Source organism: Engystomops pustulosus, chromosome 1, assembly GCF_040894005.1.
Source record: "Engystomops pustulosus chromosome 1, aEngPut4.maternal, whole genome shotgun sequence".
In the NCBI taxonomy this organism is placed as follows: domain Eukaryota; kingdom Metazoa; phylum Chordata; class Amphibia; order Anura; family Leptodactylidae; genus Engystomops; species Engystomops pustulosus.
Window position 1 is genome coordinate 155,289,777 of NC_092411.1, and position 25,591 is coordinate 155,315,367.

Consider the following 25,591-nt stretch of genomic DNA (forward strand, 5'->3'; position numbering starts at 1 on the left):
TCCACCCAGAAAAAAGCTGAATATGCTGGCTAAAACTGGTAAGAGTTTGTCATTATCTACAAACAAAAGTATTGTTTTGAGTACTGACAGGAAGAAGCAATTACTTCAAAAGAAACATAAAAAAGCTGAATTAAAAGATTAATGTTTGTAAATGCTCACAGGTACAAAGACCTTAATTTTCATAGTTACGTGAACATTGTTACGTTTGGAGGAAAAAGCAAGAAACTTGTAATGCCCATTACACCATCCCAACTGTGAAACAGTTGTAAACAGCTGAGTGGACATAGAAGTGAGCAGTTGGGTGCATAGGAGTGAGGCGCTTGTACGGGGAAGAGGAACTGGGGTCCATAGCAGTGAGCATCTATTGGGACAAAAGAGTGAGCATGTGAGGGGGGCATAAGACTGAGCAGATGGGTGGGAAACAGGTGTAAGAAGGGGGACACAGGAGTTAGCAGCTAGGGGATGTAAAAATTAGGTATTCAGGGGAGAGCAGCTACAGCATGGTGAAAGGGTCTTGGAAGAGCCAAGTACTGGGGAAGGAGGGATTCTGTTAACTTTTCCTTATGGAGAAGCATATTGCCAGCATTTTGGTCCAGGTGGAGACAGAGCTGTTTTTACGCTCTTTATTGGGGCCCTGCATAGAAATTTAATAAGGGACCTAAACCTAATTTAAAGCCCCAATATTTCTATGTACTTATCTGCTTTGAAGCTTATTTTTTAGCTATGGTGAGCACAGCAGAGGCATTATGTTCTAACTCTCTCGAATCCTTTGTGTATTTCTTCTGAAGTTCTGAAGCAGAAAGGTAAATTCCCGATCTTGTGTATTTACAGTATTTCCTTATCTTCAGGGTAGTAACTTCTTAGTGGCAGTGCTTTCACTTTCATTTGAATACTTCTTTTGAAATACATGTATTCTTATGTCGTTTATCATAAGAATATAAATAGCATGGAGATCTTTTCCATTAACGTCCGTTGCAGCGGGGAGCTGAGTGAGAAACAAGAAAAGGATCTAAAACATTACTTTTCTTTGAGAAAAAGGTCTAATGGAGGAGAATGTGAAGTTATTAAGTTTGGTTCCTCCTTATATAGAGTGAGCTACAAGAAGAAGGAAGGTAAGATGTGCATTCATGTATTTTAGTAATCCATGTAACAAAAATCTCTTTTAAAAACGGCTTTATCAGAATGTAGACTTTGATAATGAATTATGAATTTTTGTGGAGTGTCTCAGACAATTTCATATTTCCATATACCGTATTTAGGACCTAGCCCTTTCACTTTTGTTTCCTCTAAGGTAAACAACATAGAGCAGCATACCAGGAAGTTATGATCTAGCATAAACTACATTGAAATAAAAGAGAAAAATAGACAAAAAAATAAATAACGTATTGCATTAAGAGTTTCCCTACATAAACCTCCCCTTTATATTACATTGTGGCTTCAAGGTTGGTGTTTAAGAGTGGTGCATATGAAAAGGAAGAAACCAGAATATATGATTTTTACCAAATTTGACATTAAATGGGGGTTACACAGGAGTCGAACATTGTTAACTCACTATCAAGGTTTTCCAAGTTAGAACTTTGGTGTTTGGCAACTTCGGACTCTTCCTGTGTGCAAAATGAGGGGCGCCTGCAACTCTGTTGTTGTTTAACATGAATACCTTCGAGAATGATTTTTTTTTTTTTAATTCGTAAAGATTGAGAACTGACAAATCTAATGTTTTAATAACTACATTATTGCGACTTTTTCTTTAAATAACTTTAATTTTTTTTACTACCCTCTCCCTTCTAAGCTCCAGCAGTTGTGGTTCAGTGCCATCTGTTAAAGGGCACCTACCACCACGATTCTACCTATAAAGGTAGATCTGGTGGTAGGTGGATGTAAGGGAAGTGAGGATAGCTCTTTTTAAAGCTAATCCTCACGTCCTCGCTAACTTTTACTAAACTTTATTCCCTTAATATGTAAATTTACTTATTCGGCTACTGGGGCGTGGAGTAGCCGGGCACGAGGCTACACGGCGCGGCTACTCCACGCCCAAGTAGCCACGTTACTCCTCCTACCCTGTGTGTTCAGCGCACAGCTCCTCGTAGCTGCGCGGCCTCGCCCGACATGCTGGCGAGGGCAGGTCCGCGGCTGAGCAGCCACAGCTCCGAGGTCGGAACTACTGTGCATGCGCAGAACTCCGGCTTGTCGGATGCTGCGCGCCGCATACACAGGGTAGGAGGGGTAACGTGGCTACTGGGGCGTGGAGTAGCCGCGCCGTGTAGCCTCGTGCCCTGCTACTCCACGCCCCAGTAGCCTCATAAGTAAATTTACATATTAAGGGAATAAAGTTTAGTAAAAGTTAGCGGGGACGTGAGGATTAGCTTTAAAAAGAGCTATCCTCACATCCCTTACATCCACCTACCACCCGATCTACCTTTATAGAGCCAGATTCATGAAGAATGGATGCCAGTAATCCTGAATATCTTGGTAGCTTGTTAAAAAGTCAGGTATACTTTTAGATTAACTATGAAATTAAAATTAAAATTTATATAGAAAATTGTGCAACTCCCATGCTTTTTCTATCAATATTTATTAAACCGCCTATAGGTTGATCTTTATAAATAGAGGAAGCAGATACTACTTTTGTGGTTTTATTCACACTGTATATTACAACAGATTACAACTTTTTTTTTTGGTTAACAGTGAAGGAAAGAGTGATAAATAAGAAAGACCACAGTATGGTGTTGGAGGGACAATTAATATATTTCACAATTGAGGAGGAAGATCAGGTAATGTGTATCAATAACATGTGTTTTGAATTATCAAAACGTTAAAAAAATAGTATGGTGAATGTACAAGCTTTGCTTAATGGAATTCTTCCATCAAAAACAAGAATGATAAACCAGGGATAACCAGTGCCTTATATATCTAGGCACTGTGGCTGTGGTACTCTTCTTATGTTTGTTATCCATAGCCTCCTTCCTTCTAAAATGAACTGTAATGATTATGCGAATGAGCCTAAAATGCTGCTGGGGCAGTTTCCAGAGCCCATTTGTCCTGCACATTCACAGGTTGTGCAAAGAGTACTTCCCCCTCCCACTGTGTTATGAAACCTCTTGTGCTGTAGTGAGATTATATAAGGCAGAGAGAGGGGGAAGTTCCAAACAGGAGCAGGGGGCAGTGGGAGACAGTCTAACAGCCTGTGATTCTGCAGCAAGGAGGGTCTCTGGGAACCTCCCTAGCAGCCTTCCAGGCTCATTAGCAGCTAAGGATAACACATGTAAGAAAATAACTACAGTCACAGTGCATGGATCTACTTGTAAGTGTCCCTGGTTTATCCTTGCCTGATTTTGAATTCTGTTAATAAATGCTAAAATAATTTTTGTGTTGGTTTGTTTAAACATTTTGTAGCTTGTATCTATTATATACCAACCTTCTGAATGCTCACAACAAAATCTTATACTGTTCTGATGGCTCTCTCTATAGCAATTTTATCATTAATTTGGAGAGGATGATTGTTCAGCACAGTAGAAGAGCTAGAGACTGAGCCATTAGACAAGCTATGTGATGAAGACTCCATGAATGACATGTAAACCTACTCCCCAGTTATCCGGCATCTGTGTTATTATTTAACACAGATGCCAACTGCTGGGTAGAAAATTGGCTACATATTTCTAAAAATATAATGAATAAGCAAAGCTTGGTATAGCACATGTATCATGATGACAACTTGTCACACTGTAGTTAACCCCTAGGCGCACCAGGACGTTATAGTACGTCCCCGGGGCTAGATGCTTAGCGCACGGGGACGTTCTATAACGTCCTGCTTCTGGCACCGGCTCACGAACGGAGCCGGTACCAGAAGCAGCGGCTGTCAGCTGTCTAGTACAGCTGACAGCCTGCGCTAACACCCGCGATCGGAGCCGGCTCCGATCGCGGGTGTTAACCCCTTACACGCCGCGGTCAAACATGACCGCGGCGTGTAAGGGTGTTTGCGCTGTGGATCGGATCCCCCGTGCCGCTTACCGGGGGATCCGATCCACTTCTGGGCAGCTCCGAGGACTGGCATGTGCCCCGGAGCTGCCCGGTCTCCATGGCAGCCAGACCCCTTCCGGGTCTGGCTGTAAACTGTCTGAGCATGCGCAAGCTTGCTCAGACAGTTTACACTGCTCTACAATAAAATAGTATTGTAGAGCAGTGTATTGAACTTAAACCAGTGATCAGAGCATCACTGGTTTAAGTTCAAGTATGTATAAGTAAAAATATGCAAAAACACTTAACACTACACATTATAATAAATAAAAAATAAATACATAAAAATATAAGCCCCTAAAATGTCACTTTCCCATAAAAACACTTAATAAAGTATAAAAAACACAAAAACACAAAAAACCCCGCATATTTGGTATTGCCGCGTCCGTAACAATCTGTATAATAAGACAGAATCGTTACTGGACCCGCACGGTACACGCCGTAGAAAAAAACCCGCAAAAACGTTCCGAAAAAAGATAATTTTTAATTATACCCTATCAAAAAATGCTCTAAAAAGTAATTTAAAAAATGTTATGCACTCCAAAATAAGCCCACTAAAAAGAACAACTCTTCTCGCAAAAAATAAGCCCCTAACCAGATTTGTCAGCCGAAAAATAAAAAAGTTATGCATATGAAAAGATGGTGATGCTAAAATGAACAAGATTTTCTCCAAATTGGTTTTTATTCAGTACAATTGAATAAAATACACAAAACCCCACATATTTGGTATCGCTGCGTCCGTAACAATCTGCATAATAAAACAGAATCGTTATTAGATCCGCAAAGTGAACCCCCGTACAAAACAAAACAAAACAAAAAAAAGCTCCAGAAAAAAGATCATTTTCAATTAATACCCTATAAAAATGCTCTAAAAAGGGATTTAAAAAATGTTACGCAATCTAAAATAAGACCACTAAAAAGAACAATCCTTCTCGCAAAAAATAAGCCCTTAACCAGATTTGTCAGCCGAAAAATAAAAAAGTTATGCATATGAAAGACGGTGATGCTAAAATTAACAACATTTTTGCCAAATTACTTTTTATGCAGTAAAAATGGGAAAAAAATAAAAAATCTATATAAATGAGGTCTTTTTGTAATCGTGGCGACCCATAGAATAAAAATAATATACTATTTTTATGGTATGGTAAACGGGCAAAAAAAAAAACCCATAAAAATCTTCCTGAAAAGTGATGATTTTCATTTCCTCCACCAACGAAGAGTTAATAAAATCTCACCAATTAGCCTATAGATTCCCCCAAATTACGTACCAGAAAAGTGCATCTCATGTGGCAAAAGAAATAAGCCCCTATAGGTCCACATTAAAAAAAAGAAAAAAATTATAGCCTGTACAATGTGACATAGAAAATCTGCTCTGGATGGCGCCTCCTTCCCTTCTATGCCCGGCCGTGCGCCCATACAGCAGGTTACCACCACATATAGAGTATCCGTGTACTCGGGAGAAATTGGGTAACAAACATTGTGGAGCCTTTATTCATTTAATCCATTGTAAATGTTTAATTTTCCACCCAAAATGAGTGTATTGTGAAAAAATATTACAATTTGCAGACTGCACCTCCATTTTGTTCTAACCCCTATAAAACACGTAAAGCGTTAACAAACTTCTTAAAAGTGGTTTTTCATACGTTGAGGTGTGTAGTTTCCACAATGGGGTAATTTACGAGTCTCACTATTATTTAGGCCTCTCAGTGTCAATTAGAAGTTGAGCAGGTCCATCTAAATGCGGGTTTTGGTGATTTTACAAAAAATGTGAAAAATGATACCTAAATTCTGAGCCTCATAACATTCTAGTAAAATATGTGGAATCTTAAAAAACCATGCCAACATAAAGCAGACATTTGGGAAATGTAAGTTATGAATTTATTTGGGAGCTATGACTATCTGCATCAAAAGTAGAGAATTTAGAACGTTGAAAATAAAGAATTTTTCCAAATTTTTGCCAAATTTTGTTTTTTTTCATAACTAAACACAAAAGATATCATCCAAATTTTTAAACTAATTTGAAGTACAATGTGTCACGAGAAAACAATCTAAAAATCCCCTGGATATCTCATAGCGTTCCAAAGCTATAACCACTTATAGTGACACAGGTCAGATTTGAAGAATGGGGCCTCGTCCTTAAGGCCAAAATAGGCTGTGTCCCCTAGGGGTTAAGCAGTGCATATGAAATACCCTAAGTATGTCCCTACGCAAGGATAGGCAGCTCGCCATGCTGTGATATACAAGATACAAATGGTAAAAACCATCATCAGTACCATCAAAAGATAGCAAAATGGAGAGAACAAGGACAACAGGATAAATACAGAAATTTGGGGGGGAATGTGGGATCCCAGCCCACCACGATGGCCAGACATATAGCCCTTATGATCCACCTGCACAAACTACTACAAGACCTTATTCCCCATGTTTACTCCAAGACTGCATGGGTGACCTGTGAACTCACCCACAGCAAAGGAAAAAAGACATGTGCATATAAAAGCCCAGAAGTGAATGAAACAACTTTTATTATTCATCAAGAAATACATACCAAATATTTAAAAACAAAATACACATCATAGTGTGTGTATAGACAGGTGCGTGCATGCTGCCGACACTCACTATGATGTCAGCAGGCAGCTGACGTCATAACCTGTGTGTCGCTAGCACGCAAGGACCTGCCGCTGGAAGAAAGATGAGGACCTATGATGGGCTTCGGAAAGGTATTGACTTTGTTTTATTTATGGACTTGAGTATAAGCCGAGTTTGGTTTTTTCAGCACTTTTTTTTGTGCTGAAAAACTCACGGTGACTTAGTGGTTAGCATTACTACAGCCTTACAGAGCTGGGGACCTGGGTTCAAGTCTCAACATCTGCAAAGAGTTTATATGTTCTCTTCGTGTTTGTGTGTGTTTCCTCCCACACTCCAAAACATACTGGTTGGTTGATTAGATTTTGAGCCCCATTGGGGACAGGGAACGATTTGGCAAGCTCTGTGCAGCGCTGCGTAATCTGTGTGCACTGTATAAATATATATTGCTATTAGTAACATCAACATTCCATGTATATTACATTTGAGGCACAAAATACAGCCTTCAGGGTCAATCAAATTTTCTACACAGGTAAATGGAATAGATTGATGCACTAATACCCTGACCCCCTGAGAGTGAGTAGTGTATGTAGAATGGAATTCATGGGACATCTATGCTCTGTGATTAACAGATATATTGGAGAACATTTACTTAGCCATCCTCTGGAGTTAACTGAAAGTACATTGTCTGACAATAATGCACTGTGCCGTGATTTAGTAAGATCATGCTCCCGATATCCTGCATGTGTCGCTTCCCCGCTCAGGTCCAACAGAGTTCACCATCTTTTTTGTAGTCTATGTAAGTGTTTGGGCTTGCGACACAATTTGAATGTTAAATCCCGCGCTCTTCAAATACAACCACTCTCAGATGTGCTGGGTATAGCATGGCATAGGGCAGTGATGGCGAACCTATGGCACAGGTGCACAGGCATTTCTGTGGGCACTCAGAACATCGCCCCAGGACAGAATTCACTAAATAGGACCAAATCCACCAAAACTTCCTGCAGTCCCAGGAAACTTAAGAGATGCTGCTCTCAGCGCTATTTTAAAGGAACGCTTCACTGGCTGTTTGGAACTTTGGAGGTCCTCCTGCTGGCATATGGTAACTGCAGGGCTCTCAGCAGCTTCTTGATATTCACATATTGTGCCCTCTTCTTTTGGACCTCTGCCGAGAAATCCAGGAATATTGAAACTCGGCGTCTGAGCATAAGATCAGGATTGTCCCTGGCTGCTCGCAATATAATATCCCTGTTGCGATAATGAAGTATTTGGAGAAGGAGAGGTAGTGGAGCGCCGCTGGCCAACACTTTGGACAAAGATCCCTGTTAAATTGCCGGCCCCTTCCTCTGTCCCCTGCTAGAGCTTTGTGCCTTGTGCCTTTGTGAAAGCTTGTTTCCTGTTACATTGTGCATTTATAGTGATTTCTAGTTTTGATCTCGATTCCGTTCCTGACTTTGCTCCTCTGCTGCCAGCCCTGACCTTCTGCCTTGTTCCTGACTCTGATCCTGTGCTACTAGTCTTGACCTCTAGCCTGTCCACGACTCCGTCTCAGCCTTACGATTCTGTAAGTCACCTTGGCTATCAGCACAAAGCAAAGTCGCTACTGTGGAGCGACCTGGTGGTATCCCGCCGCAGCAAGAAAACCAGGTGCCACTTAGACTCTACTCCCAGGTGTCCGCTTACGTCATCACTCGCGGTGGTTCAGTGGGTCCACTACCCTTGATCCGTAACAATAGCAAATAGAGGGATCAAGATATCTTTGTCAATCTGGGAAATAAACCACTCCTCTAGAAATTAAGCAGGGTGCTGCCCCTCCACATTTTCAGGGACTTCAATCAGGTGTATTTCTACAATTTCTACGATTCTCCAAATCAATCACTTTGGACTGTAAGTTAGAGAGATTGTGCACCACTCTGCCCATATCAGGATGCATTGACGGTATCTTATCTTCCAGGACTCCCACTTACCAACTGGGCCGGATTAAGGTTGGTGGGGGCCCCTGAGCGCAAAATATGGTGGGGGCCCCCATTGAATGTAGTCTAGACAGGGAACAGCAATCACTATATACAGCTCCACCAGCAATCACTATATACAGATCCACCAGCAATCACTATATACAGCTCCACCAGCAATCACTATATACAGCTCCAACTGCACCAGCAATCACTATATACAGCTCCACCAGCAATCACTATATACAGCTCCCCCAGCAATCACTATATACAGAACCCCCAGCAATCACTGCATACAGCTCCCCCAGCAATCACTGTAAACAGCTTCCCCAGCAATCACTATATACAGCTCCCCCAGTAATCACTATATACAGCTCCCCAAGCAATCACTATATATAGCTCCCCAGCAATCACTGTATATAGCTCCCACAGCAATCACTGTATACAGCTCCCACAGCAATCACTATATACAGCTCCCCCAGCATTCACTATATACAGCCCCCTAAAATAACTATATACACCCTCCCTATAATAACTATATACAGTCCCCCTATAATAATTATATACACCCTCCCTATAACTATATACAGTTCGCTTATAATAACTATACACCCCCTATAACTATATATTCCCCTATAATAACAATACACATCCCTATAATAACTATACATCCCCTATAACTATATAGTCCCCTATAACTATACACCCCCTATAATAACTATATGCACCCTCCCTTTAATAACTATATACAACCCCTATAATAACTATATACACCCCCTATAATAACTATATACACCTTCCCTATAATAACTAAATACAACCCCCTATAATAACTATATACAGACACCCATAATAACTATATACACCCCTATAATAACTATATACAGTCCCCCTTTAATAACTACATAAAGTCCCCCTCTAATAACTATATACACCCCCTCTGATAACTAGGAAAGAAGAAATACTGAAGCAGCACTCCGTAAATGTGTTTTTATTCCACCTTCATGATGCGACGTTTCGTCCATTCAATCAAGACATTTTCAAGCATGTCTTGATTGAATGGACGAAACGTCGCATCATAAAGGTGGAATAAAAACACATTTACGGAGTGCTGCTTCAGTATTTCTTCTTTCCTGGACATAAGGGCCCTTAGTGAACCCTGTTGTGAAGACCTGCACACGAGTTTTTCTCTCCCCAACGCGGTGCTGCTCCTCAATCTTTCCTTTTTTGACCCTCTGATAACTATATACACCCCCTATAATAACTATATACAGTCCCCTATAACTATATACAGTCATCCTATAAAATACAAAAGCAAAATAATACATTTTACAATTTACAATACTATGACTGCATTGTGCTGGGGCTACATATATACCGGGAGGAGCTGCTTTGTGCTGCAGCTACCAATATACTGTGGGGGATCTGCAGTGTGCTAGCTACCTATATACGGCTATTTATTTACTGAAGGGCTGCAGGGTGCTGGATCTACCTATATACTGGGGGGATGCAGTGTGCTGGGACTACTTATATACTGGGGGAGCTTCAGTGTGCTGTGGTTACCTATATACTGGTGGAGTTGCATTGTGTTGCATTGTGCTGGCTCCCTACATACTGGGGGAACAACCAGGTGGAAGACACAAGAGGTGCCTGCAGCCGCACACTGCCTAGTAAAAAAAAAGTACTCACCTTCTGGTCCTCCCTGTGGCTCCTTTTCTATCTACTGCAGTATTTTGAAACAGCTCTGTTCACTCTGCTCACGCACATACTATGACTGCATTGTGCTATCTATATACTGGGGGGAGGCTGCTTTGTTCTGTTGCTACCAATATACTGGGGGGGAGGAGGATCTGCTGTGTGCTAGCTATGGCTACCTATATACTGGGGGGCTGCAGTGTGCTGAGACTACCTATATACTGGGTGGAGGCATTGTGCTGGGGCTACCTATATACTGGGGGTTGTAGTGTGCTGTGTCTACCTATATACTGGAGGGCTGCAGTGTTCTGGCTCCCTATATACTGGGGGAGCTGCAGCGTGTTGGCTCTCTATATACTGGTGGGCAGTTCATTGTTACCTGTTATGCAATGTCATTTGTAACTATGCACACTACCATATCATGTTAATATGCTTTTATCTGAAATGCAATAAAGTAAGAAGTTTTCTGACGATATTCACTTGAGAGTGCTGGAACTCTTTTCTTACTACAGTCGTGCCCGGAGGGGTTTTCTGTCCAATCACTAGGACAGAGGTGAGCTGAACATTTTGGATTTTTGTGTTTCTACTGGTGGACAGTATGCTTGACTCTTATATACGTGGGTAGTGTGCAGTGGGACTGGAAATTTTTGAGATTCGCCCTGTACAACAAATTACCTAGAAACTGCCCTGCCTAAATTTTTTAATTTTCTACACCTTAATTCAAATCAGTGGGTTTAATATGCTTAGTGCACCTCATTGATGAGTTCCACATAGTTTCCACAAAGGGGTCACTTCCCAGGGATTCCACTTGACAGGAATTTCAAAGGGTCTGCAAAGGCAGTATGGCATCAAAAAATGAAATTGGCTAAAATTGCATTTCAAAACTCTCCTACCTTTCAGAGCCATGCAGTGTACTTAGTTAGCTGTGTATCCCTACATAGTGTGGTAGTTGGAACAACCCATGTATTGTGCAACATCTCCCACCGGGCCTAGCCTTGGGGCCTGGAGGCAACTGGAGCCCAGAATACCGGAGTGGCTGGCGGTTGCGGCCTAGGCACGCTGATGTCACGGTGCTTGGTATGGGGACCGGAGGGCTGGGGAGGGGATCGGAGGGCCTGGCAGGTCTTCAGCAGGTGGTGTGTGCAAGAAATATGGAGGGAGAGGCTAAGGTACTGATTCTCCCTGGGGCAACCCCTTAGTGTCTGTAATATATGTCCCTGGGTAATGGATGGGGAGCCCGTGATGGTAATACAGCCGTATCCAGGGATCAGACGGAGGCAACGATGTGCAAAATAATTCATGTTCTTTATTGGAACAACTGCAGGCAACGGGCCAAACGGTCTTGTTACAGATACCGGATTACAGGATGATTCCGGATTACTGGAGTTGTCATGGAGAGTGATCCTCAGGAGTAGATTCACCAGCCTGGTAGTAGATGCAGGTTGGGATGTAGCTATGTCCAGATGTGGATGCTGCTGCTTGTCCTGGGATTAGTTGTGTGTCTGTGCTTGTGGTGCACAGACACAGATGTGTATGCTGCTGCTTGTCCTGGGATTAGTTGTGTGTCTGTGCTAGTGGTGCACAGACACTGTCTCTGGTCACTCAGTGCGTCTTGTGAAAAGATGTGCTCTCTAGGAGAGCTGTGGTCAGAGCATGTGCTCCAAGATCTCTCTGGTAAAAGAGCTGGGTTCCAAGAGCCCTTGACCCTTCCTGTCCAGGGGTTTTGTTAAACCCTGGTCAGATGGTGGCTCACTCTCCAATCACACTCTAGTTCACATGAAGGAATACAATGGGACAATAACTTTAGAAAGCTTAACCCTTGCCTGCAAAGGCAGTATATACAGCTGCTAATTTACGTTAATTGACTGCATTACCCAAAAGGTGAGTTGATCAGACTCCCCTAGAGGGTCCAACACTCCCTTGCCTATACGTGGTGTTGCACATGTATAATAGGAAGCCACAGTCCAGCCAGTCACCCCATCCCACACCATTTTTAACCAGGGCATGGTGAGCCGTTTAGGGTTCATGATAATGCTTGTTCATGATAATACTCTGCAATACTGATGTATTGCAGGGTATTAGCAGTATCAGCCTATGCACATGCATAGGCTGACATTGTGCCTTTAAGATGACGTCAGAGACGCCATCTTACTGGCAGTGCCTGCAGGCAGCTCTGGTTGCCACAGCAAAGATCAGTGCCCCCCCCCCAAAACGGTGCAGGGGGGCCGATCGTGGGGGAAAGACCGCCCAAAGGCATGTTACACACCCGCAATCTGAACTCACTCAGACTGCGGGTGTTAAACTGCGCTGCCGGCTATTAGTTACAGCCACACCCCTTGTTTCCCGATGCCGGTTTGGTTCAGATCTTAAGCTGAACTGCCATCAGCGCTACGTCCAGTATATCGGATGCTGAGCGCTAATTCACTGAGCTCAGCATCCGATATATCGGACGCTGAGCGCCTTGCGGGGGATTTGGCCCAGTAGAGACCGTGGTAGCGGGGTGCTGTGATGCAGTTCACGACAGTGACACCAAAGTACACCAATTTCAGCAGGAACAAAATTAAACAGCCTTCACATTCAGGCATCAAAAACAAAATAATATCCTACCCGTCAGGGTGCTAACTAAACAATGGTTTTCTGACTCACCACTAACAAAACACTTTTCGTTGCTCCAGGCACAGAGGACCGGGCTGTGTGCTCTCCAGCCTCCTTCCAGAGAGACAACACTTCCAGCTCTGCTGAGCGGCTTTATGAGGCTAATTGGGCTGTTCCCACCACCTGTGTCCAAGGTGCTGGACACAAACCTCAGCACTAAGGCCTTGCATAATAGCAAAACCTAGGGGAAACATACCGCCCATCCACAGTTAACCCCTTCAGTGTCTCACATACCCTCCCCCTCTGTTTGACCCTGTGGGGGCGAACACTTTTGGCCATCAGACAGTGGGTACGAGACAGGGCATCGGCATTCCCATGCAGCTTTCCTGCTCGATGTTCCACCGTGAATTTGAAATTCTGCAACATTCATCCAGGTGAGGGGAGAGTGATCGGTCACTAGTGTAAACTATCGCCCTACCAAGTAATACCTCAGGGATTCCAGAGCCCATTTTATCGCCAAGCACTCCCTCTCAACTATGCTATAGTTCTTTTCAGGAGGTGTGAGCTTGCGGATCAGGAATGTCACAGGATGTTCCTCACCCTCCACTACTTGGGACAGGACAGCCCCTAAGCCCACGTCAGAAGCGTCAGTCTGCACAATAAAAGTCTTGGTGAAGTTAGGGGTGATCAGTACCGCTCCCTCGCACAAAACCGTCGCTGAAACGCCCCCTCAGCCTCTTCACTCCACTTTACCATCACCGCCCTGCTACCCTTGGTCAGGTCAGTCAGGGGTGCCGCTATGGTAGCAAAATCGGGGATAAATCGGCGATAATAGCCCACTATGCCTAGGAAAGCCCTCACTTACTTCTTGCTCATAGGTCGTGGCCACTGCTGGATCGCCTCTACTTTATTTACTTGGGGTTTGCTGACACCTCGCCCAATACGGTACCCCAGGTAACGGGCCTCTTCCAGACCCAGTGCACATTTTTGGGGGTTCGCTGTCAACCCTGTCAACCCTGCCGCCCTCAGGGAGTCTACCACTGCTTGCACCTTGGCCAGGTGACTCTCCCAATCGGTACTATAAACTATGATGTCATCCAGGTAGGCCGAGGCATATCTCCGGTGAGGTTTTAGCACGAGATCCATTAACCTCTGGAATGTGGCGGGAGCCCCATGTAGCCCAAAGGGGAGTACCACGTACTGAAAAAGCCCATCAGGAGTAACAAAAGCGGTCTTCTCTTTGGCCCTGTCAGTAAGGGGTACCTGCTAATACCCTTTAGTCAGGTCAAGGGTGGAGAAGAACCTAGCCTGTCCAAGTCGTTCTATCAACTCGTCAACCCTGGGCATGGGATAAGAATCAAATTTGGACACCTCGTTTAACTTCCTAAAATCATTGCAGAACCGTAGGGAACCATCAGGTTTGGGAATCAACACAATAGGACTCGACCAGTCACTTTTAGACTCCTCGATAACCCCCAGGTCTAACATCTGCCTGACTTCTTCGGATATGGCAAGCCGGCGCGCTTCGGGGAACCGGTAGGGTTTTTGATGTACCCGGATGTGGGGTTCGGTTATGATGTCATGCTTGATGACTGAAGTACGTCCCGGTAACTTAGAGAACACATCCACATTTCGGAGCACAAACTCCTTTGCTTCCTGAATCTGGGCCCTGGAGAGGGACTCCGAGATCCGTACTTCAGGCACCTTGGCATCGGGTACACCTACCTCCGGTGTCCCCTTCTTGGGGACAGACGCTTTTTCTACTCCCACGGCCATCAGGGACTCTCTTTCCCTCCATGGCTTTAGGAGGTTCACGTGGTATATCTGTTCGGGTTTCCTCCTCCCCGGCTGAGATACCTTGTAGGTTACCTCCCCCACTTTCTCCATGACCTCATATGGTCCTTTCCATTTTGCCAAGAACTTGCTCTCAACGGTGGGCACCAGAACTAGCACTCTGTCGCCTGGGTTAAAGGTCCTGAGTCTGGCTGACCTATTGTAGACCCTAGACTGGGCCTCTTGTGCCCTTGTCATGTGCTCCTTTACAAGGGGCATTACCGCCGCTATGTGGTCCTGCATAAGGGAGACGTGTTCTATCACACTACGGTGGGGGGTCCTCTCCTGTTCCCAGGTCTCCTTGGCTACATCCAAAAGCCCACGTGGGGAACGGCCATATAACAGCTCAAAGGGTGAGAAACCCGTGGAGGACTGGGGAACTTCACGTATGGCAAACATCAAATAGGGCAACAAACAATCCCAGTCCTTCCCATCTTTGCTGACCACCCTCTTTAGCATCCCCTTCAAGGTCTTATTAAACCTCTCGACCAGGCCATCTGTTTGAGGATGATACACAGAGGTGCGGAGCTGTTTAACCTGCAGTAACTTACACATCTCCTTCATTACCCTAGACATGAATGGGGTACCCTGGTCAGTCAAGATTTCCTTGGGGAGGCCTGTGCGTGAGAACACCTGGAACAGCTCCCTAGCAATATTTTTGGAGGAGGTGTTCCTTAATGGAATCGCCTCGGGATACCGCGTAGCGTAGTCCAGGATAACTAGGATGTATTGGTGCCCCCTTGAGGATTTGACTATGGGGCCAACCAGATCCATTGCAATCCGTTCGAATGGCACCTCTATGATTGGTAGTGGGACCAAAGGACTCCTGAAGTGGGAGACCGGGGCAGTAAGTTGACACTCAGGGCAGGAGCTACAATACCGGTTTACCTCCTCCCACACCCCGGGCCAGAAAAATCGCTGCAGGACCCTCTCTCGGGTCTTCTCAGCACCTAAGTGCCCTCCCAGCACATGTTTGTGTGCCAACTCTAGCACCAGCCTACGGTGAGATTGGGGTACTACAAGTTGCTCAACCTCCTCAACCTCCTCGACCCTGTACAACAGTTCCCCAACAATCACCATTCGGGGGTATATTTTGTCAGCCCCTGGTATTTGGAGTACCCCATTTATCACTTTAACATACTCCCGTGCTTTAAACAAGGTAGGGTCCTGTAGCTGTGCAGCCCCAAAATTTTCACGGGAAATCTCAAGGTCCGGCATGTCGGCCACCTCCTCGTGGCCCTTGACCTCACCAGCTAGGACCTCTAGGGGAGAGAATTCATCACATGGGGTCACCCCTACTGCTGGTGTGGGTACATCGGCCTCAAAGGGTTCAGGGGCCAAGGCCGGACATACCTGATGTCCATTATCTGCAACAGCACCTGAGGTGGGTCTTCGTCTCCCGAGGTCCCAAAACACCGGTAAGTCTCTGCCGATAATAGCCTCATGAAACAGGGTTCCCACCACCCCCACTTCATGGGCCACAAGGGGTATGTAGGTTGATGTCAGCAGTGGGATATTCTCGAGTGTCCCCATGTATACACAACACTCCCACTCTCCGCCCACTGTATAGTCCAGGATCAACCAAAGTTCCCCGCACCAGGGTGACCAGACTCCCTGAGTCTAGCAAGGCTTCCACTGTGTGACCACCGATTGTGACCATGCACACTTGGGATTCTGCATCCGTGACTGACTCGGGCGCCAGAACCGGCTGGGCAAACAGTGACACTCGCCGGGTCTGGTTGCAGTCCATTGGCTCCACTGACAGTGGACAGTTGGCAGCAATATGGCCCATTTCATGGCACCGCCTGCACTGGATACGGACATGACCTCTGTCACGAGCCTCACTGGGTTTCTGGGTATCCACGCGCCCCAATGAACCCCCTCCCAACCTGACATGTCTCCCCTTTTCCGCAGTAGCAGTCTTACCAGCTGGTTTGGTGACCCTGTCACTGGCACTGCTTCGTGTGGGAGAGGTAAGTAGAAGGTCCTCCGTAGCCCGATACCTCTCTACTAGGGACACGAGCTCCTCAGCTTTTGTGGGTCCGGCCTGTCCAACCCACCACTGGAGCCGAGAGGGCAGAGAACGGGTGAACTTGTTGAGAACCACTCTCTCTACCATCTGTCCTGGGGTGCAGTCCTCTGGTTGTAACCACTTCCGGACAAGATGGATCAGGTCATGCATTTGGGAGCGTGGGGGTAGTTTTTCTGAGTAAGCCCACTGGTAGACCCGGCTGGAGCGAACTTGAACGGTGACCCCAAGACGAGCCAGAATCTCCGCCTTTAGCTGGGGGTACTCACGGGCCTCCGTTTCACTCAGGTCGTAGTAAGCCTTCTGCGACTCGCCTGTCAGGAACGGTGCCAGGACATCTGCCCACTGCTCAGCTGGTAACTCCTCTCGCTCAGCTACTCGCTCGAACACAGTGAGATACGCCTCTACGTCATCATCTTTTGTAAAGCCTTTTGTACTGCAGCCCGTGCGGAATGCTGGACAACCGGGTACCCTTGCAAACCAGTATGGGACCCCTCAGTAGTCGTCGCTTGCGATGCCACCATAACGCCAGAAAACTTTTCCATCATCAGCTGGAACATGGCTCGGGACTCTTCCCGCTGTTGCTGGAGCATGGCTTGCTGCAGCTGCCGATCAGCCCGGGACTCTTCCTGCTGCTGGCAGAACCTCTCCTCCTGTTGCTGAAACATGGCTTGCTGCTGGCGGGACCTCTCCTCCTGCTGCTGGCGGGACCTCTCCTCCTGTTGCTGGAGCATGGCCTGCTGCTGCTGCCGATTAGCTCTGGCCTCCTCTTGCAGGTATTTAATAAAGTCCTCCATCTTGGCTGTATCCTGCAATTAGCCTGCTGCTTTCACCCAGGCCATGCACCGTTGCAGGATGTAGCGAGCCTTTCAGGTGTGTGTCTTTTGAACTGCCCGCAATCCGAAGCACCATATGTGGGGGATTTGGCCCAGTAGAGACTGTGGTAGCGGCGTGCTGTGATGCAGTTCACGACAGTGACACCAAAGTACAGTCCAAAACAGGTCTAGCCTGTGTTTATTTCAGCAGGAACAAAATAAAACAGCCTTCACATTCAGGCATCAAAAACAAAATAATATCCTACCCGTCAGGGTGCTAACTAAACAATGGTTTTCTGACTCACCACTATTAAAACACTTTTCGTTGCTCCAGGCACAGAGGACCGGGCTGTGTGCTCTCCAGCCTCCTTCCAGAGAGACAACACTTCCAGCTCTGCTGAGCGGCTTTATGAGGCTAATTGGGCTGTTCCCACCACCTGTGTCCAAGGTGCTGGACACAAACCTCAGCACTAAGGCCTTGCATAATAGCAAAACCTAGGGGAAACATACCGCCCATCCACAGTTAACCCCTTCAGTGTCTCACAGCCTACAGGTTAAGGGATTAATGGTACTTCTAATGATGCAGCGCAATTCTACAGCGACGTGGCAGAAGAAGGTTTCAAGAAGTTGCATTATGCTAGTGCCGAGGCTGGGCAGTGTTATCACATCCTAGCCCTGGAACTGGCACCTGGGATCAGAAAATAATTATTATTTAAAAAAAATAAACTGTAGAAGAAAAAGTTGCACACAAAATGGCCCACCCCTTTAAAAAAAAGAAAAGGAAAAACACAAATTTTGTACCTCCATGCATATACAATCCCAATGCCCAAATTGACATTTTTAATCACACACAAAAAAATATTAATTGCAATCAAAAATTGCAAACCTCAAATATACAAATCAAATATATAAGTCTTTTCACCAAAATTAAGCCCTCACACTGCCACATTGAGAAAAAAAATAAAAAATGATGGCGTTTGGAAGGTGGTGATGCAAAACATTTCTGCAAAAGTATTTCATTATGGAAAGGAAGGTCATTTAAAAAAAAAACCCTATAGATCTCACTATATGCGTATTGACCCAGAGAAAAAGGCTATTGCAGTGGTGGCGAACCTATGGCACTGGTGCCAGAGGTGGCACTCAGAGCCCTTGCCATCACCCCAGGCTAGAATTTGCCAGACAGGACTCAAGGCTTCTTGCAGTCTCAGGCAGCCCAGAACACCAGAAGGAAGCTGCAATGATAATCCAAACTTCTTCTCCTTCTTTCTACTGTTATGGTGTCCTTGGGTGCCTATTAGAGATGAGCGAGCACTAAAATGCTCGGGTACTCGTTATTCGAGACAAAGTTTTCCCGATGCTCGAGTGCTCGTCTCGAATAACGAGCCCCATTGAAGTCAATGGGAGACTCGAGCATTTTTCAAGGGGACCAAGGCTCTGCACAGGGAAGCTTGGCCAAACACCTGGAAACCTCAGAAAAGGATGGAAACACCACGGAAATGGACAGGAAACAGCAGGGGCAGCATGCATGGATGCCTCTGAGGCTGCTTAAACGCACCATTATGCCAAAATTATGGACAACAGCATGGCCATGACAGAGTGACAGAATGAAGCTAGATAGCATCTAAAACATGCAATAATTGACCCTGACACTATAGGGGACGGCATGCAGAGGCAGCGGCAGCAGCGGCAGGCTAGAGAGTGTCTTGGCAACATACCCCAAATGGACTCAGGCTTAAAACCAATGGGTGGCAGAGAGGAACCAAAGGAGGTGAGCAAGAAGTGCTGAAATAATATCGGTAAATGATAAAAGTTTGCCAGTATATTTTGTGGATTACACAGTAGGGTGGCGACAAAGTTAACAAGTTTGATGTGGAAGCCATGAAAACAACCCAAAATTCTGCCTGACACAGCTCGTTTGATAAGGGGACCATGTATGGAGGCAGTGAACTAGTAGTAGATTAAAGATGCTGCAGTTAAAACTATGTTAGTTGGATCTTGGGATGGAGCTGGCGCTCCGCTGCCAGGCGAGCTTTCGCCAATCCAAGCCCCTGTCTCTAGGCTACTCCCCAAACAGTACTTCTAAGAACCTTTTGTATAAGATCAAGTGTAGTAGCGTTCTTATAAGTTTAGGATATGGCGGGTGAGGGGAATGTAAACAGATGCGCAAGAAGCGCTGAAATAATATTGGTAAATGATAAAAGTTTGCCAGTATATTTTGTGGATTACACAGCAGGGTGGCGACAAAGTTAACAAGTTTGTTGTGGAAGCCATGAAAACAACCCAAAATTCTGCCTGACACAGCTCGTTTGATAAGGGGACGATGTATGCCTACAGTTCATGCCAGTCGCTGCACTGGCTGCCAGTCTCTTTTCGAATACAGTTTAAAATAATAACCCTCATCCATAAAGCTCTGTATAATGCTGCACCCCCCTACCTCTCCTCTCTTATCTCAGTCTATCGCCCAACCCGTGCTCTTAGATCCGCCAGTGATCTTAGATTAACCTCTACCCTAATGCGGACCTCCCACTCGCGTCTCCAAGACTTCTCTAGAGCTGCACCAATTCTATGGAATGCTCTGCCCCGGACTATTAGACTAATACCTAACCTCCAAAGTTTCAAACGTGCTCTTAAAACCCATTTCTTTAGGCAAGCCTATAACACTCATTAACTGCATGAAGTTTTAACTCTTCTACTAACCCGTCCTGTGTCGTCCTCCCATCTGTTATCCAGCAACCAACAGGCACCAGACTTCTCTGCAGTCCCATTCACCCTGGACCTGGTATATAAGATGACGGCTGAGTGGTTCAAGCGACAGCAATTCCATTTATTATATTTTGTTCTATTCCCTAAGAAGAATGGCTTGACCATTAAATATTCTTTTACCTCGTGTTTCCCCATCATCTTCATAAACCGTAAGCTCTGGCGAGCAGGGACCTCACTCCTGTTGTTCCATACAAATGTTGTGCTCTGTTACATTACATTTGTATTTGTTTCCTATGATTTGTAAAGCGCTACGGAATATGATGGCGCTATATAAATAAAGATTATTATTATTATTATTATTATGGAGGCAGTGAACTAGTAGTAGATTAAAGGTGCTGCAGTTAAAACTATGTTAGTTGGATCTTGGGATGGAGCTGGCGCTCCGCTTCCAGGCGAGCTTTCGCCAATCCAAGCCCCTGTCTCTAGGCTACTCCCCAAACAGCACTTCTAAGAACCTTTTGTATAAGATCAAGTGTAGTAGCGTTCTTATAAGTTTGGGATATGGCGGGTGAGGGGAATGTAAACAGATGCGCAAGAAGCGCTGAAATAATATGGGTAAATGATAAAAGTTTGCCAGTATATTTTGTGGATTACACAGCAGGGTGGCGACAAAGTTAACAAGTTTGATGTGGAATGCCCTGTAATAGCTCTTGGGCGGTGTGCCTTTTATCGCCTAGGCTCAGCAGTTTGAGCACCGCCTGCTGTCGCTTAGCGACGGCACTGCTGCTGTGCCTAGAGCTACCGACTGATGGCGCCATGCCCACGGATGGTAATTCGGAGGAGGAGGAGGTGGAGGAGGGGTGGGAGGAGGAGGAGGTATAGTAGGCCTTTGAGACCTGGACCGAGGTAGGCCCCGCAATCCTCTGCGTCGGCAGTATATGACCAGCCCCATGGTCAGACTCGGTCCCAGCCTCCACCAAGTTAAGTGTAGTAGCGTTCTTATAAGTTTGGGATATGGCGGGTGAGGGGAATGTAAACAGATGCGCAAGAAGCGCTGAAATAATATCTGTAAATGGTAAAAGTTTGCCAGTATATTTTGTGGATTACACAGCAGGGTGGCGACAAAGTTAACAAGTTTGATGTGGAATGCCTTGTAATAGCTCTTGGGCGGTGTACCTTTTATCGCCTAGGCTCAGCAGTTTGAGCACCGCCTGCTTTCGCTTAGCGACGGCACTGCTGCTGTGCCTAGAGCTACCGACTGATGGCGCCATGCCCACGGATGGTAATTCGGAGGAGGAGGAGGTGGAGGAGGGGTGGGAGGAGGAGGAGGTATAGTAGGCCTTTGAGACCTGGACCGAGGTAGGCCCCGCAATCCTCTGCGTCGGCAGTATATGACCAGCCCCATGGTCAGACTCGGTCCCAGCCTCCACCAAGTTAAGTGTAGTAGCGTTCTTATAAGTTTGGGATATGGCGGGTGAGGGGAATGTAAACAGATGCGCAAAAAGCGCTGAAATAATATCCGTAAATGGTAAAAGTTTGCCAGTATATTTTGTGGATTACACAGCAGGGTGGCGACAAAGTTAACAACTTTGATGTGGAATCCATGAAAACAACCCAAATTTCTGCCTGACACACCTCGTTTGATAAGGGGACGATGTATGGAGGCAGCTATATGGACGACTTTTGGAGGTAGCAATGGAGACAACGTGTGGAGGCTGCTATGGAGACAATTTAATTTGGATAGTGCCTGTATGTGGCAATCCAAAAAAGTTTTCAAACCAGAGGAGCAGGTAGGTGGCCCTCCAGAAAAATGAAATAGATTGAGTGCCTGTATGTGGCAGTCCAAAAAAGTTTTCAAACCAGAGGAGCAGGTAGGTGGCCCTCCAGAAAAATGAAATAGATTGAGTGCCTGTATGTGGCAGTCCAAAAAAGTTTTCAAACCAGAGGAGCAGGTAGGTGGCCCTCCAGTATAAATGAAATAGATTGAGTGCCTGTATGTGGCAGTCCAAAAAAGTTTTCAAACCAGAGGAGCAGGTAGGTGGCCCTCCAGAAAAATTGAATAGATTGAGTGCCTGTATGTGGCAGTCCAAAAAAGTTTTCAAACCAGAGGAGCAGGTAGGTGGCCCTCCAGAAAAATGAAATAGATTGAGTGCCTGTATGTGGCAGTCCAAAAAAGTTTTCAAACCAGAGGAGCAGGTAGGTGGCCCTCCAGTATACATGAAATAGATTGAGTGCCTGTATGTGGCAGTCCAAAAAAGTTTTCAAACCAGAGGAGCAGGTAGGTGGCCCTCCAGAAAAATTGAATAGATTGAGTGCCTGTATGTGGCAGTCCAAAAAAGTTTTCAAACCAGAGGAGCAGGTAGGTGGCCCTCCAGAAAAATGAAATAGATTGAGTGCCTGTATGTGGCAGTCCAAAAAAGTTTTCAAACCAGAGGAGCAGGTAGGTGGCCCTCCAGAAAAATTGAATAGATTGAGTGCCTGTATGTGGCACTCCCAAAAATTGTTTAAAACAGAGGACCGGGTAGGTGGCCCTCCAGAAAAATTAAATGCATAAAGTACTATAGCTAGAGCCAGTGGGCCCTGTCAAAAAATAGCCAGTTTCCTCTGCTTTAGTGTACAAAGAGGAGGAGAAGGAGGAAAATGAGGAGGAGGAGTGCATAAATTATTCAGGTTGAGCTTCCTTCACCTGGTGGAGATTGTAAATTATGAGAAATCCAGGCTTTATTCATCTTAATAAGCGTCAGCCTGTCAGCGCTGTCAGTCGACAGGCGTGTACGCTTATCGGTGATGATGCCACCAGCTGCACTGAAAACCCGCTCGGAAACACGCTAGCGGCAGGGCAGGCAAGAACATCCAAGGCGTACAGCGCCAGTTCGTGCCACATGTCCAGCTTTGAAACCCAGTAGTTGTAGGGAGCTGTGTGATCATTTAGGACGATGGTATGGTCAGCTACGTACTCCCTCACCATCTTTCTGTAAAGATCAGCCCTACTCTGCCGAGACTGGGGACAGGTGACAGTGTCTTGCTGGGGTGACATAAAGCTGGCAAAAGCCTTGTAAAGCGTACCCTTGCCAGTGCTGGACAAGCTGCCTGCTCGCCTACTCTCCCTCGCTACTTGTCCCGCAGAACTACGCACTCTGCCGCTAGCGCTGTCAGAAGGGAAATAGTGTTTCAGCTTGTGCACCAGGGCCTGCTGGTATTCATGCATTCTCACACTGCTTTCCTCTCCAGGGATGAGAGTGGAAAGATTTTGCTTGTACCGTGGGTCCAGGAGAGTGAATACCCAGTAATCGGTGCTGGAATAAATTCTTTGAACGCGAGGGTCACGGGATAGGCAGCCTAGCATGAAATCTGCCATATGCGCCAGAGTACCAACGCTCAAGAATTCACTCCCCTCACTGGCCTGACTGTCCATTTCCTCCTCCTCCAACTCCTCTTCTTCTGCCCATACACGCTGAACAGTGAAGGACTGAACAATGGTCCCCTCTTGTGTCTCGCCAACATTCTCCTCCTCTTCCTCCTCATCCTCCTCCACCTCCACCTCCTCCGATATGCGCTGAGAAACAGACCTAAGGGTGCTTTGGCTATCAACAAGGGAATCTTCTTCCCCCGTCTCTTGTGACGAGCGCAAAGCTTCCGACTTCATGCTGATCAGAGAGTTTTTCAACAGGCCAAGCAGCGGGATGGTGAGGCTGATGATGGCGGCATCGCCACTGACCATCTGTGTTGACTCCTCAAAGTTACTCAGCACCTGACAGATATCAGACATCCACGTCCACTCCTCATTGTAGACTTGAGGAAGCTGACTGACCTGACTACCAGTTCTGGTGGAAGTTGACATCTGGCAGTCTACAATCGCTCTGCTCTGCTGGTAAACTCTGGATAACATGGTTAATGTTGAATTCCACCTCGTGGGCACGTCGCACAACAGTCGGTGAGTGGGCAGTTGGAGGCGGCGCGGCGCTGCGCTGCCCTGAGAGTGGCAGCATCTGTGCTGGACTTCCTGAAATGCGCACAGATGCGGCGCACCTTCGTGAGCAAATCAGACAGATTGGGGTATGTCTTGAGGAAACGCTGAACTATGAGATTTAACACATGGGCCAGGCATGGCACATGTGTCAGTCTGCCGAGTTGCAGAGCCGCCACCAGGTTACGGCCGTTGTCACACACAACCATGCCTGGCTTCAGGTTCAGCGGTGCCAGCCACAGATCAGTCTGCGCCGTGATGCCCTGTAATAGTTCTTGGGCGGTGTGCCTTTTATCGCCTAGGCTCAGCAGTTTGAGCACCGCCTGCTGTCGCTTAGCGACGGCACTGCTGCTGTGCCTAGAGCTAGCGACTGATGGCGCCATGCCCACGGATGGTAGTTCGGAGGAGGAGGTGGAGGAGGGGTGGGAGGAGGAGGACGCATAGTAGGCCTGAAAGACCTGGACCGAGGTAGGCCCTGCAATCCTCGGCGTCGGCAGTATATGACCAGCCGCAGGGTCAGACTCGGTCCCAGCCTCCACCAAGTTAACCCAATGTGCCGTCAGCGATATATAGTGGCCCTGCCCAGCAGCACTCGTCCACGTGTCCGTGGTCAGGTGGACCTTGTCAGAAACGGCGTTGGTCAGGGCACGGATGATGTTGTCTGACACGTGCTGGTGCAGGGCTGGGACGGCACATCGGGAAAAGTAGTGGCGGCTGGGGACCGAATACCGAGGGGCGGCTGCCGCCATGAGGTTGCGAAAGGCTTCGGTCTCTACTAGCCTATAGGGCAGCATCTCCAGGCTAAGCAATCTGGAGATGTGGACATTAAGGGCTTGGGCGTGCGGGTGGGTTGCACTATATTTCCGTTTCCGCTCCAGCGTCTGGGGTATGGAGAGCTGAACGCTGGTGGATGCTGTGGAGGATCGTGGAGGTGACGATGGGGTTTTTGTGCCAGGGTCCTGGGCAGGGGGCTGACACAGGGGAAGGAGCAGTGGTGTGCACGGCCGGAGGTGAACGGGCTTGGTGCCACTGAGTGGGGTGTTTAGCATTCATATGCCTTAATAGTGGTGGTAGTTAAGCTATTAGTGGTGGAACCCCTGCTGATCCTGGTTTGGCAAAGGTTGCACACCACAGTCCGTCGGTCATCCGGTGTTTCCTTAAAGAACCTCCAGACTTCTGAAAATCTAGCCCTCGCCACGGGAGCCCTCGCCACGGGAGCTTCACTACGTGACACATTTGGCGCTGATGCACCTGCTCTGGCCCTGCCTCTCCGTCTGGCCCCACCACTGCCTCTTCCAACCTGTTCTGGTCGAGGACTCTCCTCCGTCTCAGAAGCACTGTGTTCACCCGGCCTCTCAACCCAGCTTGGGTCTGTCACCTCATCATCCTGACAACAACTTCACCA

General features: G+C 46.5%; 1 protein-coding gene across 3 annotated transcripts in view; it reads left to right on the forward strand.

Annotated features, from left to right (window-relative positions):
- Positions 1-752: 752 nt before the first annotated feature.
- The window catches only part of LOC140064966 (protein mono-ADP-ribosyltransferase PARP14-like), a 96,921-nt gene continuing 72,082 nt past the window's right edge, over positions 753-25,591 (forward strand). The window contains exons 1-2 of one of the 3 annotated variants that reach the window (XM_072112347.1): positions 753-1,112; positions 2,686-2,771. In XM_072112347.1, coding sequence (XP_071968448.1) covers positions 908-1,112; positions 2,686-2,771 — 291 coding nt within the window. In that variant the 5' untranslated portion in view covers positions 753-907. Of the gene's footprint in view, positions 1,113-2,425; positions 2,490-2,685; positions 2,772-25,591 lie in introns of those variants that run through there. The other 2 variants (XM_072112329.1, XM_072112338.1) reach the window with 2 other exon arrangements.